At 51.4% G+C, this 19,372-nt stretch overlaps 1 protein-coding gene across 3 annotated transcripts; it reads left to right on the forward strand.

The window, feature by feature from the left end:
* Nucleotides 1–2,117: 2,117 nt before the first annotated feature.
* Nucleotides 2,118–17,276, forward strand: AJM1 (apical junction component 1 homolog). Of its 3 annotated transcripts, XM_042478055.1 has the most exons (5): nt 2,118–5,357; nt 7,488–7,588; nt 9,662–9,766; nt 10,487–10,556; nt 11,089–17,276. In XM_042478055.1, the coding sequence occupies exon 5, from the start codon at nt 11,159–11,161 to the stop codon at nt 14,414–14,416; it is 3,258 nt and encodes a 1,085-aa protein (XP_042333989.1). In that variant the 5' UTR covers nt 2,118–5,357; nt 7,488–7,588; nt 9,662–9,766; nt 10,487–10,556; nt 11,089–11,158; the 3' UTR covers nt 14,417–17,276. The 3 variants fall into 3 exon arrangements, with proteins under 3 accessions (XP_042333989.1, XP_042333990.1, XP_042333991.1); XM_042478056.1 differs by lacking the exon at nt 9,662–9,766; XM_042478057.1 differs by lacking the exons at nt 7,488–7,588; nt 9,662–9,766.
* Nucleotides 17,277–19,372: the final 2,096 nt, after the last annotated feature.

A 19,372-nucleotide genomic window follows, 5' to 3' on the forward strand; every position in this document is an offset into this window, starting at 1 on the left:
TTAACTGCATGAACAGATCGTCCTCCTCATCTCAGGTATTCTTTCCATCTGCCCGTCCTGTCTCTTGTTTGGTCCAGTTCTCATTTGGGGTTGGGGACATTAAATTGTCAAACAAGCCCTTGCAAGAGGAGAAGCATCCCAGGAAGACCAACCTCTGTCCCCTGACATCCAGTCACTCCTGTGGGCCTTTCCCCCACAACTGCAGCTGAGCCTGACCCAAATTCCATGCAAACAGTTGTGTTCTCTTTCTCTTTCCCTTCTTTTATTTTTTGTGGGGGAAAGGGGAATTCAGGCTGGGGGAACAACCCAAACAGTGTGCTCCTCCATTCCAACTTATAAAGCTCTTGGTTGTAAGGCTCTTGGTACATTGTGCTTTCATTAACGGATCAGGGGCTGAGGGAGAATTTGGGTCTGGGGGCACAATTCTTCCCTGACTAATCAGAGGTTCCCCTGGCGCTTGGACTTTGGAAGCTACCCAGATTCTTAGTCAGAGTAGTAGTCCATCCAAGCAGTACTGACCATAAACATTATTGCATCTTACCAGGCAGGAACCAATTCCCAGCTGTGCCTGGAGATGAGCTGCTGCAGATTGAACCCAGGACCCTCAGCGCAGGAATGCAGGGAGCCACTCTTCTCGCAGGGTGCCCAGCTCAGCTCAGGAGTTTGAACTTGAGACCTTTAACGCAGAAGCATCCAAAGCCACCCTGAAGGCAAGTCAGAATCTTAGTCAGTTCAGCCCAGTGTTGCCAACTCTCATAGTAGCAAGGGACGTAACTCTCCCTCCTGTATTGCCAAGTGACATGCCAGCTGGTTGTGCACTTGGTCGTCCTGCTGCCTGTGGTAGTGAGACCGCATACTCACCCCAGTGTTGCCCGTTCTCCATTTAACAAAAAACGTGCCACTAGTGAGCTGGCAGGATAAGGAAATTCATTGCATCTGTCAGTGCCCAAGGGCCTCTGAACTGTGTTGGGCAGCTGCCCAGTTTGTACTCCAAGTGCTGAGGTGGCAGAAGGGCACTAGGGAGGGTGGGCTGGTCATCTGGCATCTGGTGGAGGAAAAAGATGGTCCAGGAGCTGGGTGCGAGGGCATAGGGCTGACCTCTGGTCCTGAATAAAGAATCTGGAAAAGGGCAGGGGTGGCAAAACGGATGTTCTCCCTCACCTTTTTGTGTTGTCTCTGCAGAACAGCAAAGCCAACTGATTAGTAATGTTGCTGAATCCAAACTAAACTCTGGCAAGTAGTGAATAGCTCAGGGTTTGGATCCACTCTGCTGAGCCACTGAAACCCCTTGTGTGACCTCAGGCAAGTCATGCTCTCTCAGCCTCAGGAGAAGGCAGAGATAGCAGTCGTGAACGCTTTGTCAGGAAAACTATGATAGAGTTGCCATATTTTTAGAGCCAGCTTTGTACAGTGGTTTGAGTGTTGCACTAGCCTCAGAAACCCACTGGTTGAGCTTGAGCATGTCTCACTCAGCCTCAGAGGAAGGTAATTGTGGCAAACGTCTGGAGGAGTTGTGCCCAAAAAATACTAAGATAAGGTTGGCACAAGTCCACTTGAAGGTACTGTACACAAGAGAGCCAGCATGACGTTGAGGTTTGACTGTCAGGCTAGCATTTCTGGAAGACCAGGATTTGAATCGCCTTTCAGCCATGGAAACCTGCCTTCGATGAGTCGCACTTCAGATTTTGAAGTAAGCAATGATAGACCTCTGAGTACTAAACCTTACCAGCAAAACCCTAGGGGTGCCTTGAAGGCTCCTAACAGCAAGTTTAAAAGCACACGTTTCAAACAGTTTAAATCACGTTTAAAGGCGAATCTGTACTGTAGAAATAATGCTGCTTGACAACACTTTAACTACCATGACTCCATCCTACAGCATCCTGGGAGCTGCAGTTTTGGGAAGCACCAGCACTCTTTGGTCAAGAAGGCTAAAGGCCTTGCAGAACTACAACTCCCAGGGTGTGGATGCACCTTAAAGCCTAGCAAAGGTGATGTAAGAGTAGCACCCTCTTTGGCTCAGTGCAGGCTGCATTCCCTCATTCCCAGCCCTGCTTCTCCATGTTTAGGGAGTGGATGGGGAAGGGGGCTAGGGTGACACTTTGGGGGAGATCTTCCATGGGGAGCAGGGAGGCTCCCTTCTTTGCCTTTAAAGGTTTCCCCGTAAGTGATGCGCACCCACATCCCACCCACAGACTCAGCTGAGTTGCTGTGGCAACCTGGCAGGTAGGTTGCGGGTACCAAGAGGCTTCTCAGCATCATTTTTTGGGCCTGGGAAGCAGCTGGGCATTGGAGATGCTAATACTCTCCTCTAGCGGTTCATGTGTCCCACATTCTGACTGGGACAAGTTCCTTTTTTTTGGACTACGATCTCCAGAATCCTCCCCCAGCCAGCTTTGCTCAGAGTAAAAACAGTTTCTTTAAAGGGAATCCAGATAGAGCTTTTCTCCCACATTTTGTGCCATTCTCTTATCAATCCAAGGAGTCCCCCCCCCCAAATGTGACAACAGAGCAATCAATGCAATGGATTGCCCTTTAAAAACATTGTAATGAGTAACAGCCATGAAAAGTACAAACTGTCTCCAAATGACTTTTCAAAAGGGATTTTTTCAAAGGGCCTGGCTTGGGAAGCTAATAGCTTGACCGGGTCTATGGTTGCAGCCTCTTCTGAAATGTATCTAATCCACACCCCTCCTCCTAGAAGACAAAACATATTTTTAGGTACCATGTGAGCGTCTCAATTTTGGCAGGTCCCCTTTTCCTCTGCTGGGTGAAGTCAGTCTCTCCTCACCTGCAGCACCAATGGAGGGGGGGGGGATTTGGTCTGGTTCAGAGGATGCCCAGGTGGCTGGTCCTGCACTGGGGAGGACCCACTGGCCAAAAGGCCTTGTCCCCTTCCAGCCAGGCCTTCTAATCCTGCGGGAGGCGTGTGTCACACCAGGGGCAAGCCCCAGCTTGTGCGTTGCCAGGGGACTCCCTGCAGAGTCCTTCCCGTCTCCATAAACACACCTTGGAGTTGCTGCTCTTTGCCAAGTAGAAATGGCTGTGTGTTTTCCCTTTGATCCTCCAGAAATGGGAGCTAGTTTGAAATGCAGCTTTAAAGGGTGTTGGTGGTGAGGGTCAAGGCTGACCTGACTGCAGGGCAGGATGAGGACCCACAGGTGTCTTTCCTGGTTAGTCTTGTGTTGCAGTGAGTGATGGAGAGTCCATTCCAAGGCTGGGCTTTAAATGAGAGAGGCCAAGCCTGAAACCTAGTTTGGTGGCAAGGTCGCCTGCCTTGGAAAGCCCCTATTGACCCTGTGACCACTACAAAAAGAGCATGGTGGTGTGTGGGTATGGGGCTACCCCACTTTCTTGAGAGAGAGGCCAGCATGGGCCAAGCATGCCAAGTAGGCAGAGTGACCGCTGGACTGAGCAGGGTCCTTCCACCTCCATCCAGGAAGGACTGCTTGACACCCCCATCCCACACCTTGGGTGACATGGTGGCAGAGGCCACATTATGTGTTTGTGTGTGTATTTGTATGTATACATTTGTACTCCTTGACTGTGCCAAGGTGCCCACGGTGCCACATCATCCTTGCTGCGAAAAAGCATTTCCATTTTTGCTCCTCTGCTTCTCGGCTGGGCTGGAAAGAGGATACTAATGTCTAATGGCCAACGGAGCCTGGGGGGTCTCTCAGGGAATCCTAGCCCCGCTTTTTCTCCTCCTGAGAGATGGAGGTCAGCAGGCCTGCAATGCTGCTATTCATTCCCCCCTTCCTCTCTAAGAATTGCAGCTCCTTGGCTCCCCTGGGCAGCACCAGGGGCCTCCTCTGGGAAGGGCAAGGGGCAGTTCTGCCTTTCCAGATGGGTTTCCCATTGCCCTGAATGGCAGCTGGGAGACCCCCATGATGCCAGGGCAGTGGGGAAACCCAGGCTCACCAGGAGCTCTCCAAGTGCTGAAGGCCTTTCAATAGGATCAGTGTGCTGGAGAAGGCCTTGCCAGCCCCACAAAGCCTGGTATGGGCTTACTGCCCTCTTGACATGGAGGGAAATCTGGGGAGGAGGAAAGCATGGCCTCGGGAATGCCAGTGATCCTGCGCATGTGCGCAGACACGTCTCCACTCACACAACATTCACACGCACACCCACAACAAAAGTCACACAAAAGGTTGGACCTGGCTTGGGGAAAGGCATTTTTGGGGGGTGTTTTATTTTTGAGTGGAATCAGGTTGCAAACGTTCAAGGGTCCTTTGGAGGGGAGAGGTTTTAATGCCCGCTCTCTGCAGGGAGGCTGCCAAGAGAAGCCTTGAAATCTTTGCTCACGGGAGGAATATTAAGGAGATATATTGTGTTGCGTTGCATTATTTATCACAAAGCTGTGCCTGAGTCTCTCTCTTTCTCTTGCAAAGAGAAAAGTGGGGTGAAGAGATCTTGAATAAATCAACAGCCCAAACAATGAAGCGCAGGCCTTGAAAGTGTTGTGCGTTGCAGTCAGAAAGTAGACGCAGGGGCCCAATTAGACCGCAATATTCAGTCGTGTGTAACGTTTTCCTCAGTGCTCATACAGTACCTTGTTTGTTGTGTATCTTGAAGTTGTTTCTGCATCCAGGCTATGCTGGCTGGGGGATTCTGGGCATTGTAGTCCAAAAGGAGGGAGGTGGCTTGGCCAGACATTGGCACAAAGTGAGCCTTGGGCATTCTTGAAATATCCCTCTCCTTCCATTACTGCTGTTGTTAATCCATTTCAAATGTTTTGTCACCGAGAAGCATTTTGGAAAAAGCCGTGTTTCGGTTTCTGCCTGGTCCTGATGATGACCGTGGCCACAGTAGGCCTAGATCCAGCCGTGCAAAGCCACAAGAGAGGCCGGTCTTTCTTGGGCCGGCTAAAACACACAAAGCACATGATAGCAGCAGCTTGGGCGTTTTGGTGGCACCAAACACATGACACCAAGGTATTGGGGTTGCCCAAAACACACGATGCAAACTTGTGTGTTTTGTTTGCGCAAAATGCATGATGCTGCCAACTTGGGTTGCACAAATGCCAAGGTGGGTACTGTCAAACAACACACATGGTGGGCCTAAGTAAAGGTGGTTATCACTTGTGGATCTGGGATGTAGGAGTAGTAGTAATAGTAGACATTTAGTATTATTATTGGCAGTGAATGGACTCCTTCCATGTCTCCCACCTGAAGCGGGAGCTGGGCCTGAGGGTCTTCTCCCTGGCTTCCCTCCTGCGTCCAGAAGGGGGCGCCTGGGAGCCGGCGCAGAGGCTGCCCTCTTCCTCCTCCTCCTCTCTTCCTTCTTCATCCGCGCTGGACGCGGCGCAGGTTCCGCGGCGGATCCGCCTTTGCAGCGGAGAAGAAGAGGAGGAGGAGGAGGTGAGCAGCCCAGAAGGAAAGGGGTGCAGGCCCCAAACACACCCCCAGATTCCCACATTGGTGGGGGTTTGCAATGTAACGGGGGCTTGCAAATGCGAGCTTTGCAAGGGGAGGGGGGAAAAAGGGGGGGAGCAGAATTTGGCATCCTTAGGGAAAAGGGGCTTTTTATTTCCTCTTGTTGGGGGGCAGCCCTTGAACCTCAGGATGGGTGGGGTGGGGGCCATGCATTTGCAAAGCGTCCCCTCCTTTGATGGCTTCCTCAGCCTCTGCAGCTGGCACCATCCTTGGCATCAGCATCAGGGATGTGCTTGGCATCCTAGGCACCCAGGTGGGGTGGAGGGCTAAAACAGCTTTTGGGGGCAATGTAGGCTTGAATTGACCCCACTGCTGGATCGTGGACCCCCCTTTCCACCCTCCTTCATCCCTTTCCCCTCTTCTGCATCCCTTTCTATCCCTCTCCCCCTTGCTCCCCTTTTTTGAGAGCAACGAATGATGTCTTGGAAGCAGGGGGACTCCCCTCTCTTTGTGCCCCCCCTTGACTTGCCTTTCCCAAATGGGGGGGGCATCCAGACCCCCTCCCTTCCAATGCTCTTCCCACCCCTCCGTTTTCCCTTGCCAAATTGGGTCTGCCAGCTTGAGCCTTGGCAAATGGTGGCAGGAGTGGAATGGCAGGAGGAGACTGTGGAAGGGGGTTCTGTGGGATCTCTTGCACCCCCACGTTGAAGGCAATAGGGACCCCTCTGGCTCTTAACCCTGGGGCCTGAGATTCCCTGTCCAAAGGGGGCAGAATTGGGGGAGGCAAGGACAGGGACTCTCGGGGCCCAATGGCCCCTAATAGCAAAGCCATCTGAAGGGGCTAAAAACTTAGAGAACTCCAAAAGAGGGTCTTGCACCCCCATTTTGGGAAAGCGAGATGAACCCCACCTTCGTTGGAAGCACGTCTTTTTCATACTGTTACAGGTGCCTAAAATGGATATTTATACATGTAGTGGATATATGTTGCCTATAACACCGATCTGTACATCTGTAGATAGATCTAGATCTCTAGTTCAATCTATCTACCTATAGATATATTTAGATATAGCTAGATGTAGATTTGCTGCCTGTATAAAAACTGCGAAAGCAAAAGAGGAAAACAATTTTAAAACACAAAGCCCAAGTTGCAGCGGAGGATGGGAGAGGAAAGGACAGCCCCAGATGCTCATCGCCAAGGATGAAGGAGTTGCAACAGAAAGCACTCTGCACATGCTCTTTTCCTTGCCTGAGTGGTGTCCACTGGCCTCTGGGTGTATGTGTGTTTGTATTGGTGTCTAAAAGGGTTTGAGGGCTTGGATTGAAGCAGACACACGGGGGTCTCTGTGCAGAAATGGCATAGCAAATGGGCCTGAAAGGAAGCCCTGGCATCAACCTAGAGGAGGCCTTCTCTTTGTAAGTGAGTCCGATGCCAGTTGGAATCTAGGAGGGAGTCGATGTCTTCATGCCCCATGAGTCCCCACAGCTGGGGATGATGGGACAGGCTGTATTTGTTGTGAGGATGTTGCTTTGGAGGGGTTACGTTGGCTTGTTTCTGGGTAAACATGCTTCAGGTTGCACAGTTGCTTTGTGTCAGTCTCTCTCCTTCCACCCTTTATTTTTGCGATGTAGAAGTGGCATTACAGGCCTACCTGTCAGGGTTGTTGTGAGGTTTCCTTGTTGTGAGAAGAGCCCAGTGTGTGGGGACTGCAAGGCCTGGAATGACAATGTATTCGCGGTTGATTGGATTCCTGTGTTGCTGTTGCTGAAAGTTATTATCATTATCATCATCTCTGGCTATGGAGATAATTCAACAGGGACAGCATTCCTAGCCAGGAGTTGCCATACCAGAGGAAGAGAAGGGTGCCATCTTACTGTGCCATTGTATTTAATGCGACTTGCGGATCCATGGGGGTTTCTGGGACCAAACCCCAGCAGATACCAAGAACTCAGTGTAATAATAATAATAATACTCTATTGCATATAATGGGACTTGAGTATCCATGGATTTTGGCACCCGCAGGGAACCAAGCGGATATTATGAACATGGACAATAACGTTGATTTTGTAGAGAAGCCGTGGCCAGATTAACCAAGATCCTTTTCATTGCTCTTTCAGTGGAACGCGATCTTATTTTCCGCCCGGCGTGCCCTGGATTTGTGGCTGGCCCTTGGTCTTTTGAAAACCTGGCAACGTGGCTGTACCTGTCGGCGAAGGCGGTAGGCGGACATTTCTAACCAATGTGTGAATAAGTAACTTCCCCAGGCTGCCCTTGGCCTGGCTTTGCTCTTGCCAGAGAAAGAGAGAGGAGGGGGTTGCCTCTGGGGCAGCTGCCCACTTCCTCCCTTGATTGCTTTCTTTCCTTAAGATTCCTGATTAGCGGAGCAGCATTTCCCCTCCATCAATCTTTCTTTCTGAGTCTCACCATAATCTTCTCTGCAGAAGAGAAGGGCTGATTTCATACAGAGAGAAAAAACACCACGAGGATGAGGAAAATTTCCCCCCATTTATATCTCCCCCTTCTTTATATACAAGAAGGGGAAAAATCCCTCAACTTAGGAGCCTTATTTCCAATTACAGCTGCCTTTCTGAGTTTGTATAGAAAGAGAAGACACAGAAGAGCATGAGAACTCTTCCCGATCACAGTTGGTTTGCCCATGAAGAAACATGAGAGCATTTCCCCCAGTTACAGATAGGAAGCGAGGGGGGAAACCCCATTACGACATGAAAAGCCATGAGGACTAGAAGCATTCTTCCCAATTACAGCTGGCTGAGATTGTCCAGGAGAGGAAAATAGGAATAAAACACATGAAGGCAAGGATTTCCCCCCTAATTCGAACTGCTACAGAAAAAGCACGAGGCATAGTTGTTTGAGGCTGAATATTTGGAATTGAATATTCCACATTAAATGGAGAAACATCGTATTCCTTGCGAGGGGATCTTTGCGCAGGGCTGGTTCCTTTGCCCAGTTACATTCCCCTCCAAGTTGCGCAGTCCCTTTTGTGCAGAGATTATTGCATTCCCCTCCGAACGTCTGAAGCTGCCTCTCTTTTGCCCGGCGGGCTGCAAGACTTTTCAGTTAATGGTGGGGTTCATTAATTGTCTTGTTCAGTTTCCTAAAGTGGTTCTAGCTGAGCCCTTGGGAAGAGCGGAGGAGCTGGAAGAGGGCAGGAGGGACAGCGAACGAACACACGGCCGGAATGATAAACGGCCCCAAAGAATCCCAATGCTAATGATGTTGGCGTTGTTTTGTAAGAGGGGCATGTTTTTGTTTGCCAGAGGAAAGCACAGCAGAACGGAAACACCTCCAAAAAGCAGCCTTGTTCTTTGAAAGGAGATTCATCTGACGGAGTGATTAATTTGATTTGCCTTCCCACCTTTCTCCCAAAACTGGACCCGGAGCAGCTTGCGAGAGAAGTTAAAATAAAATAGCTGAAACAGTATGTTTAAAAAAAGCCTTCAACAATAAATCCCATTAAAACATAACTTTTAAAAAGAGCCTTAAACGATGACTTCCGTTCAAACGTAACTTTCAAGACACTGATTTAAAGTAACCAAAACCCGTGTCAAATACACGTTAAAAACTGCCCGCCTGATGGCCTCTCCCCAGTTGAAGGGATGAAGTCCTGTTTAAATAGGGAGGTCTTGGCCTGTTCTTCAAAAGAGAGCAAAGAGAGGCTTAGAGATTACCTGACCCACTGGTTGCAGCTTCCCAACAATTAAGGGGCAGCTGAGACCCCCAAGAGACTGGTCACCTCACGTGGCATCTGTGGCCACATTGGCATGGGACTTGGGTACGAATTCATTTTGGAAAGGGAGCCAGACTCTAGTTCCTCCTTTCCCTCTTCTTTCCTCTTCCCTTTCTTCCTCTCCTTCCTCCTCCATCTTCTCCGCTTGACCTGGGCACTGGGTCATGGAGATCTTGAGAATCTTGGTCTGGGTCAAGCCAAACTCCGAAACTTCCTTCCCTCTCCATCCCATCCATGGTTAGTGCCTTGGAATTTCCCAGCATGCATTTCTCCCCCTTAAAAGACATCACTGTGTGTGCGCATATGCGCGTGTGTGCGAGGGGAACCATGGCAACCATGTGCTCATCTCTCTCTCTCTCTCTTTCTCTCTCTCTCTCTCTGCATTTGCTCCCTGGTGGGTGCTGGCGGTGCCAATTTTGTCCACAGCTTTCACACACACACACACACACACACACACACACACATACACACACACCAGGAAAGGAAGCAGCTGGAAATGTAGGGTTTGCCAACTGACCAGAAAGTGGTTCCTTCTTCCTGCAGAAATGGGGCAGACCAGTGTGGCGTTTCCTTTCTTCTGCACCATGGTGACTAAGCACCATTCTTCATCAACCAAGGAGGCTCTGTTTAAAAGGCACGACGGCAGAGGTACCGTGGGTCTGGTCAGGGAAATTGGACATGCTAGATTGCAACTCCCATCATTGAGAGTTGCAGCCTGGCAACATTTGGGAAGAGGGGCCATAGGTCTAGAGGACCCTCCTTTTGGTCCCACATGTGCTTGGGGCAAGTGAGAGGAAAAGCACTCTGCCCATGTTTTGGACAGTCTTCTGGCCCTAATAATGAGGCATTGACAACTCTTCCCCCTCACCTGCCCACCCTTCATGGCATCTAGCCTAAAAATGCACTTGATATATACAGGGGAGTTCTGGAAATGCTGGCAGCTGTCTTGTGACTTCCCAACTGCTAGTCTGTCTCTGGGCGATGGGTTCTGTAGTCCCAATGCCCCTGGAAGCCACCAGGTTGGGCAGCCTGGGTGATGTAGACCCATCTGGTCAGCTTTGTTACTTGGAAGGTCTTGAAATGAAATGGCTCTCGGTTGCAGACTGGCAAGGATTTGCATGGCACAGGAGTGTATGTTTGCAGATGGGCAAGGATTTGTATGGCACAGAGGCTAGGATTGCACATAGGCTGGGCTTTTTTGGTATGCCTTAGAACTATTGCACTGTGGCATACCAATAACCCCACTTGCTGCTGGTGCTAAGACCCTTCTCCACTCCTGTATTATCCAACAGTCCCCACCCAAGCCCAAAAAGGACCCAGGGATTGCTTGGGCATTGTGTGATGCATGTTTTCTTTATCTGTTTGCAGCTTGGCATGGAGCCGAGAGGGGAGCTGTGGCCAGCTTTGCCCATGTATAGACCAGCTGCCCCAAAAGCAGGTAGGTGACACCTTGGGTCTCATGGAAGGGGGTGCTCTCTTCATGCACAATGCTGGATCAGGGTCAAAAGGCTGGCCCAGGAGGCCTTGTGCCTTTGGGGAAAGGGCATAGCCCAGCAGGTGAGCCCTGGCAGCTGAACCAGAACCTGCCTCTCCAAAGGTCTCCCAGTCTGGGCTCTTCAGGTTACCCCTTCCCCATCTCCCTCCTCTATAGGTTATTCACCCTGCTCTGAAAGGTTGAAAAGCCTCTTCATTACTGGTAGCAAGAGCTGTAAGATCAAAGCTTATCTTTGGCCTTTCCCTCCCCAGGACAGGACCCTCAACAACTTCTCTAAATGTGGCCCCAGCTGAAAAAGGTGCTCCTTCTTTGCCTTAAAAGGAAACCATTCTTTGCAGCAATGTGCCCCTGATTTACCTTCCTTGCTTGACTATAGACATGCAGAAAGTAGACACACACACCCCATGCATCCCCCATCGACACCCCTAAAAAACCCATTCCTCTGCCTCCTCCTCTCCTGTTTTTCTCGTTCCAGGACTCATTTTGGACTGCGCTGAGATGACGATCTGAGGCCGATCTGGAGGGAGCAGAGAGCGGACTCTAAAATGACCCGAACGGACCCGCCTGACCTCCTGGTATCAACGGTGTATCAGGATATCCGCGTGTCTTCGGTCACCCCCTCCCACTTTTCTGCCGGCCCACCCGCCAGGCCATGCGAGACCTCCATGTCTTCCTCCCTGGAAAACCAGCCCTCCCAGCACTTTAACAAGCGCCACTGCCGCAGCTTCGACTTCCTGGAGTCCCTCGACGACCCACCAGCCACCCCACCCGCTATGGAACGGATCTCCCGGAGACCCCCAACACCAGAGCCCTCCTCAGTCCCTGGGGGCAGGAAGCCGTCTGTCAGGGCGGCCGCTTTGGAGGAGTACGTCGGCAAGGCCCACTCCCGTGGGAGGGAGGCCCTCAGAGAACAGGCTGCGCAAGTGGAACCCAAGAGGCGGGCGCGGTCCAAGAGCGCCCCCCGGACCAAATCCTCCTTCATCCCAGTCGCCATCCCCATCTCCTCATGTTCCCCGCCAGCCCCGGCTCGGAGGGGTCGGGAGACGCACCGCGTGCCCAGGGAACTCGAGCGGATGGAGGTGTCCCCTCGCCGGGACGGCAGCTACGCCTCCATGAAGGCCCTTATGAATGAGGTGCACCCTATCAAGCTCCAGCCTCAGCGCAGCAGCGGCAGCCGCATCTCCCCACTCTGCGTCTCTGGCACCAACTGCTACGAGGCCGGACACCCGGCCATGCGGCCTCCACCTCCAAGTGTCCATGTCAAGCGGCGGGTGGACATCAAGCCAGATGAGGCCACCGTCATGCACGCTGCCCGCAGTGCCAAGCCTTCCCATGGGCATGGGGAAGCCCCTCTCGCCTGGCCACGTCCTCCAGGCACTGCCCACAGCCTGACTGTGCCCAGCAGCCGGCAGGTGTCTATGTCTCGGACACCCACACCCAGTGACACCTACAGCGGAGACCATCGGGTGCTGCCACTGTATCCCGCTGACCTGTACGACGGGGGTCCTGCCATGCCGGAAGGGGGCTGCATCCCCTATTCCCCATACGTGCCAACTAAGTTCTTCTATACCGAGGAGCCAGGCAGTGGCTTCCCTTTGAAAAGCTCCGGCTACGAAGGGTACCCAACCCATTATGGGGCCCCCGTCCTTCCTCCTCCATCACAGCCCTTTTACACAGATGAGCCTCCGCAAAGCAGCTTCCACCCTGTTCCTGGAAGAACGTTTTTTGTGGAGGAAAACCGGACGCATTATCCTGTCCAGGAGGCCCCCACTCGGACTTACTACAGCGATGACCCCCATTTTTACACCCCCCGGACTGTTCCCTTGAAGGCCGTTTACACTGAAGACCCCCGAGCCTATCCCGCTGTGGCAGCCAACCCCAGAGTCTTCTATGCGGAAGACTATGGGAAATACCACGAACGGGAAGCCATGTCTCGGACATACCCACATCCTCGGAGTGTCCCCCCTGTGCATTTTAATGACTGGTATTGCCCTGAGAGGGGGACACCTCCCTACCAGACGTGGCAGATGTCTCGAGTCCCTCCCCAGCAGCCTGCGCCCCATGCCATGCTGTCCTCCTGGCATGCCAGCTACAGCGTCAGCCCTCCCCGGCTTGGTGTGGACACACGGCACTACTCCAAGTCATGGGATAACATCCTGACCCCCCACGTGCGCCGGGAGGATCCTCTGTTGCGCGGGCGCAGCTATGAGAACCTCTTGGCCAGGGACCCACATCGTGCCTTATCCCCTGATGACCGGCGGCAACCCGTGGTGGTCAACCTCTCCAGTTCACCCAAGCGCTATGCTGCCCTCTCACTATCTGAGAACTCTCTTCTGGAGAAGATGCATGCAGATGGTGGGCGCCATGGCTGGTTCGTCACCCCAGAGATCACCATCACGGACAACGACATCCGGGCCAATGGGTTCTGCAAGGGCGAGAGGCGATCGGCCAGCTGGGACATCCTGGATTCGGGAGACATGCGGGAGAGGGGCTGTGGCCCACCACAGCCTTACGTTCTGGACCCCGGTGCCAAAGAAAGTGCCGCCCGGCAGCGCAGCCTGGAGCAGCTGGACGAGCTCATTACCGACCTTGTCATAGACTATAAGCCCCCATCCTTCTGCCAGCCCAGCGAAGTGAGCAATTTGGCCGACCAGCTCCGGCGACTGATCAGCGACGGCTTGGCCCTGCCGGCTAAGAAGCCGGAGTCCTGGAAGCCGCTGGAACCCCATCCCACCAAGGAGCAACCTGGGCGCAGCTCTTTCCATGCTGAGCTGCGCAAGGACCAAGGCCGGCGCTCGGCTGATGCCCCTGCGCCCACGGCCGGAGTCTTCGAGAAGCCCCCGGAGGAATGTTCCCCGGACCTCAGCGCTGATGAGGACGATGTGATGATGTGCTCCAATGCCAAGTGCCGGCGGACGGAGACCATGTTCAACGCCTGCCTCTACTTCAAGTCCTGCCACAGCTGCTACACCTACTACTGCTCCCGCAACTGCCGCCGCGAGGACTGGGACACCCACAAAGAGAGCTGCATCTACGGGCGGATCGGCAGCACCTGCCGCCACGTCCTCCAGTTCTGCCGGGAGAACGGGGAGGTCCACAAGGCCTTCTCCCGCATCGCCAAGGTGGGCTTCCTCTCTCGGGGCCGCGGCGTCCTCTTCCTGGGCTTCCCCAACTCGGGCTCGGCAGAGAACTTCCTGCAGTTCGGCCTGGAGAGCCTGCTGATGTCGCCCACCTACCTGTCCATGCGGGAGCTGGAGGGCTATTCGGACAACCTCGGGGAGTACGCCCGGGAGCTTCGGGAGGCCGGGCAGCAGTACGACCCGGAGGAGTGCTTCCTCCTGAACGTGACCGTGGCAGTTGGGCAGAACGTCCCCGAGAGGCCCTCCCCCAAGGTGCAGGTGCCCACTGTCCGCAAGTACGCCAAGGTGGCCTTAGCCTCCTCCAGCCCCGAGAAGAAGATCCTTAAGAAGGAGAGGGACATGGAGACGCTGATCCTGACGCCGCCGCCAGGGACAGCCGACATCGACAAGGATGGCGAGGAGGGGCGCAAGGCCCGCGAGGTCTGCTTCATCAACATCCAGCGGGAGCTGCGCATCCGCGGGGTCTTCTTGCGGCACGAGTTCCCCAAGGTGTACGAGCAGCTCTGCTCCTTCGTGGAGAGCAACAAGCGCTTCACGCCCACCACCATCTACCCCATCGACAAGCGGACTGGGAAGCAGTTCATGTGTATGATCATGGCGGCCTCCGAGCCGCGCACGCTTGACTGGGTGGCCAGCCCCAACCTCCTGGATGACATCATGTGATCTCTCCTTCCTTCCTTCCCTGAATCTTTCCCTCTCTTCCTTTCCCCATCCTGCCAAGGATCTTCCGCTGATCACCCTTTTCTTAGAAGTGTATTTTATTATCAGAGTACAAATGTGGTTGGTTGGTATGTTCCTCTTGTCTCTAGAAGTCACTGTCAGCTGGGTAGCGAATGGGTCAACCCAACAGGGGAGGAAAGTTCCTTGGGGGAAGATCGTGGTTGGGGCCCCTTGCACACTAGCTGCTCTAGGATACTGCCAAAATAGGCGTTCCTCATCAGATCAAAATTAGAACGTGGGACTTAGAAATGCACATTACCTTCTAAAAAAATTACTTTAAGGAATCAGTACTTTTGACGTTTTGGTGGCCGGCTGTTTTGTTGATATTGTTTAAACCTGGACCCTGTTTCTTTCTTTCTTTCATCTCTCCTTTCCACCCCTCCAGTAACAATATGAAGGGAAGACTGGGATATGTTGGGGTTAGTTGTCTTTAACTGAAGCAGGGAAATAGAAAGTAGAAGGAAAAACAGAGTTGGCAACCCACATTTCAGCTGGAATACAGTTGGGGGACTTTGGTATCTGCTGGGGGCCCCCACTGTTCCCAAAATCCAGGGATGCTCCAGTCTCCTTAAATACAGCGTCCTAGTCAAATGGCATCTCTTACATAAAATGGCAAATTCAAGGTTTGCTTTTTTTGGAATGTATATTTTTAACATATTTTCCCGCTGTGGATGGCTGAATCCGTGGATAAGGAATTGGTGGCTACAGAGGGCCAACTGCAATTTCATTGTTACTCCTTTCCACCCACCCACCCAAAAACATTTCTGCTTTATCCCGCTGCCCATCTGTCCACTCTTGGTCAAGGGCAATGGGTGGATCAACAAGGATGGCGGGAGACTATTACAAATACTTTTAACCAACTGGGCTGCGATGCCTCCAGAACTCAAGGGCTTTGGGATGGGGATGTCCTTCACATCTGGGTTTATCAGTACCAGCGTTGCCTGCCAGAGGAGGGTTCGAGAACTCTGCAAGGACTTCCAGCACAGATTTGGGGCTGCCATTTTGCTCTGTAACCACTAGACAACAGTGCTACCTCTCTCTCTGAATCTGTTCAGATATCAGGTTTGATGCCTCCTTGCCCAACTCCTGGGGAATGGACGCCCCAATGCCCTTGGCTTCTCCTCTGCAGAGATGAGACCTGTCCAGCCAGACTCTTGGCAGTGGATGCTCCATGTTGAGCCCCCATAGCTTGATGTAGAGGGGATTCTGTGGGTTGTAGTCCCCAGGAGAAGAAACACTTTATCCCAACTCTGTTCCCACTGTTGCATATCATCCTTGGATGCCTCCTCTTCCGGGCTTTGGAGTACTTTGTAAGAGAAACATTGCCTGGCTTTTCAGCCACAGGGGCTAGAAACTTGGTTTTCTTTTTGATAAAGCCCAATTTCCACTTTCTTTCCATCCATCCATCCATCCATCCATCCATCCATCCATCCATCCATCCATCCATCCATCCATCTTTCTTTCTTAGAAGGCTGGTGCAGAGCATGGATGCCTATGCTTTTGTCTGCCTTGCATTTGACCCCAATATGTCTCGCCTCCCCATCCCCATGTGCAAATGTGGTGCCATGGGTGTAGTTATGGGGTTGCAGAGTGTGCAGTTGGTACTGGGTGACAGTTCTGGGGGATGCCACCCTGTGCGCTGGTGGGTTGCCTTCTGGGTCTGGCTGCTCTGCTGTTCAAGAGGCAAAAAGAGTTGCTTGCTTTCGCTGTCTGGCTAGCAGCTTCACCAAACCTCAAAAAGGCTGTTGAAGTGGAGCATTAAAAAACGATCCGTACCAGGTGTCAAGTATAGTAAGAGCACTACTGTGCAGAACTTTAGGGGTGGAGGAAGGAAGTATCTGACATGCCCTCCGGCCTTGAGGAGGACCAGCAATCCTGGCACCTGTCCCTTCTTTTTCTCTGCCTGAACCCTCCTTTTCCCTACCCACTTGCCTGTTCGCTTTCTGCGGCCACAGCCCCATTTGGTCCAAAGGGATGCCCCCTCCGGCCAGATGGCCTTTGTGCCAGCTCTGCCTGGCAGGAGAGGGAACAGAGAGCCAATATACCATTGGCGAAATCCAGGTCAGGAGCCGCAGGAGGAGAAAAAGAAATAGGGGATGGGGTTGCCATGGAAACGCTGCACACCCGCATGCTCTATCCATCCTTCATGGAAGAGCGATGGGAGAAATGGAGGAATAGCAGGCCAGGAAAGTAGCCAAAGCCCAAATTGCGCTTCCCAGGCCTTGAAAATACAAGGGACCCTCTCCCTCCCTCTTTGGGCAAAAGCCCCAGAGGCTTGTGGCTGGTCCTCTGGTCACTCTCTTAAGAATAATTTGGGTCTCTTTCTGCATCGGGGATGATGGCTTCTCTCCCTGCGCCGAATTATGCGTCCTCAGAAGAGAGACCTCAGGACTCATAAACCATCCCTTTTCTCTCTGGGCTCTGCAAGACTGAAATGGTGCCAGTTTTAATTTAGGTAAAAGCAAACAACTCTGCTGTCACAATTTTGGGGTGTCTTGGGGATTTCTTGGCATGTTGTGGCACTGATGGGCGAAGGCTGTGTGTGTGCATATGTGTGCGTATGTGTCTTTTGGGGAGGGCTTGTGTTGAAAGTCAGGAACGGAGGGTTGGGGATGATGGGTGCATGGCAAAGTGTGCATGATGCGTGGCGTTGGTGTGGAAACATGCATACGCAGTCACTGTAGGAGCCCTGGTGGCGCAGTGGTTAAATGCCTGTACTGCAGCCATTCACTCGAAACCACAAGGTTGCGAGTTCAAGACCAGCAAAAGGGCCCAAGCTCGACTCAGGCTTGCATCCTTCCGAGGTCGCTAAAATGAGTACCCAGACTGTTGGGGGCAAATTAGCTTACTTGCTAATTAGCTTACTTGCTGTTCACCGCTATGATCTTTGGAATAGCGGTATATAAATTAAAAAAAAAACTGTGACAAGTGGCCGAAAAGGTCTCTGTGTGAGTGATTCAGTTCCTGCATTGGGCTTAGGCTCCATGACCCTTGGGGTTCAACTCAGTGAGCTAGGCAGCGAGTAACATTGGAGTAGCGGGGGGTGTTTGTTCCTTTTCCAAAGCCGTGTTTTGCTCCCAGTTTACTCATAGTTCTCATTGTGGCATCTCAAGTATTAGAAACCAACACAGAGTTGTGATTTGAGCCTTCCTTGGACCAGAGTTCAAATCCTCTTTTAGCCATGGACCAAGTCCCTCTCTCTCAGCCTCAGAGGAAGGCAGCGGCAGCAAAGTTCCTCTGAACAAACCTTGCCACGAAAACCCCGCAATAGGTTTGGCGTTAAGTCAGAGACGGATTTATGGATTTCCAGCCCCCAGATTCCTTTTTGGGACTTAGCATCTCTCAGAATAAGTCCAGAGCATGAATGTTTCACCTCTCCTCCCCTTTGCTTGCAATCTGAATTAATCGTGTTTGAGAGCACTTCTGCATCCGCACGGTCTTGCGTCTCTGCATCCGGTCTCCTGTTTTCAGTGCAAAACAATAGTATTATAATAACGATGTTGATTTATTTCTTGCCTCTCTCCATGGATTGAGGTGGGGAACAAGGCTCCAAGGCTGAGAGGAAAGGGAGGGTGCGTTTGTAGTAGGTGGGTTTAGGAAAGGCAGCATGTGCCCCTTCCTTCCTTTCTTTCCTGCTGAGTCCAATGAGTGGGTTTTGCAGCAACTGAAGAAAGCTGAGGGAAAAGGAGGAAAGTGGGAGGAAGAGAGAGAAACAGCTGAGAAAGTGGGAAGGCAGAGGGATAATTGGGGCTTCCCTGCTCTGTAAGCCCCCCAAAATAAAGCTCCCGAAAAGGGAGGATGGCTGCCCACCTTCTTCCTTCCCCAGGATCCACGTTTTTTAATTCCCTGCCTGAGAAAGATTATTTTTGGCCGCTTTTTGGGTCCCTTCTTCCCATTTTCCCCAGAGACTTTTTTTGCAAGAGTGTTTTTGTTGCTGAATGCATGCTTGGCCTGTTTCCTATCTCTCTCTCTCTCTCTATATATATATATATACCTATATCTTATTTTGGGAAAAAGATAACACAAAACAATTATATATATATAAAAATAAAATCCCAAACGTTGATACCAATAAATGTGAGAATAAATGCGGACGGAAACCCGGTCTGTGTTTTCTGACGCCGCCGTTTCTGAAAAGCGTCATCCGCTGGTTCCTCACGGCACAAAGACGAAAGACGAAGCCTATACATAGAAATAGCATATATATATTATATAAATATAATATATATATATATATAAATGAGAAGAAAAATATTTCCTTTGAATAAATATATTAAAATATAACTCGAATGTACAGCCTCCGTTTTGTTTCTGGGGTTCATGGGCAAAGATGGTGGGAGGGATGCAATTAATCATGGTTAATTAGTTAACTATAATTAAATAAAAATAAATAAATATAGTTAAATTAATATAACTAATAAGTGTAATTAAATCAATTAATTGTAATTATAATTAAATGAAATAATTAATTATAATTATCATTATTCCAGAGGGATAAATTTGTTAAGGAAAATGAATATAGCAATACTGTAATAAAAAGAAATGCTGCAGGGGCCTCTGCTGGCCTGAGAATACAATCCTGGGGCTGCACTTGGGGAACTGAGTCTTGGACTGCAACTCCCAGAATCCCCCACCGAAGTCCAAGATTACTATCCAACTAGTGACTCAGGGAAGCTCTTCTTCCTCTGGAAGCTGTGGAAGGGGATCTTTGAGGTTTCGGGCTGAGAAAGGGCTCCTCCAATGATGGCACTCTGCACATGCTTAGAGGCACTCTGGTTCCAGTCCAGAGGAACTGGCCCCCAATTTCTTCTCCATTCTGGCTCCTCTCTTAAGTCCATAAAGAAAGAACGTGCCCTATTCATCATTTATTCTTATTCTTATTATTGTTCAGCCAACAGT

The sequence above is a fragment of the Sceloporus undulatus genome, chromosome 7, assembly GCF_019175285.1.
Source record: "Sceloporus undulatus isolate JIND9_A2432 ecotype Alabama chromosome 7, SceUnd_v1.1, whole genome shotgun sequence".
Taxonomy (NCBI): Eukaryota; Metazoa; Chordata; class Lepidosauria; order Squamata; family Phrynosomatidae; genus Sceloporus; species Sceloporus undulatus.

Bases quoted from the DNA above. Each gene is read 5' to 3' on its own strand.
- AJM1 (XM_042478055.1), top strand. From the start codon at position 11,159: ATGACCCGAACGGACCCGCCTGACCTCCTGGTATCAACGGTGTATCAG.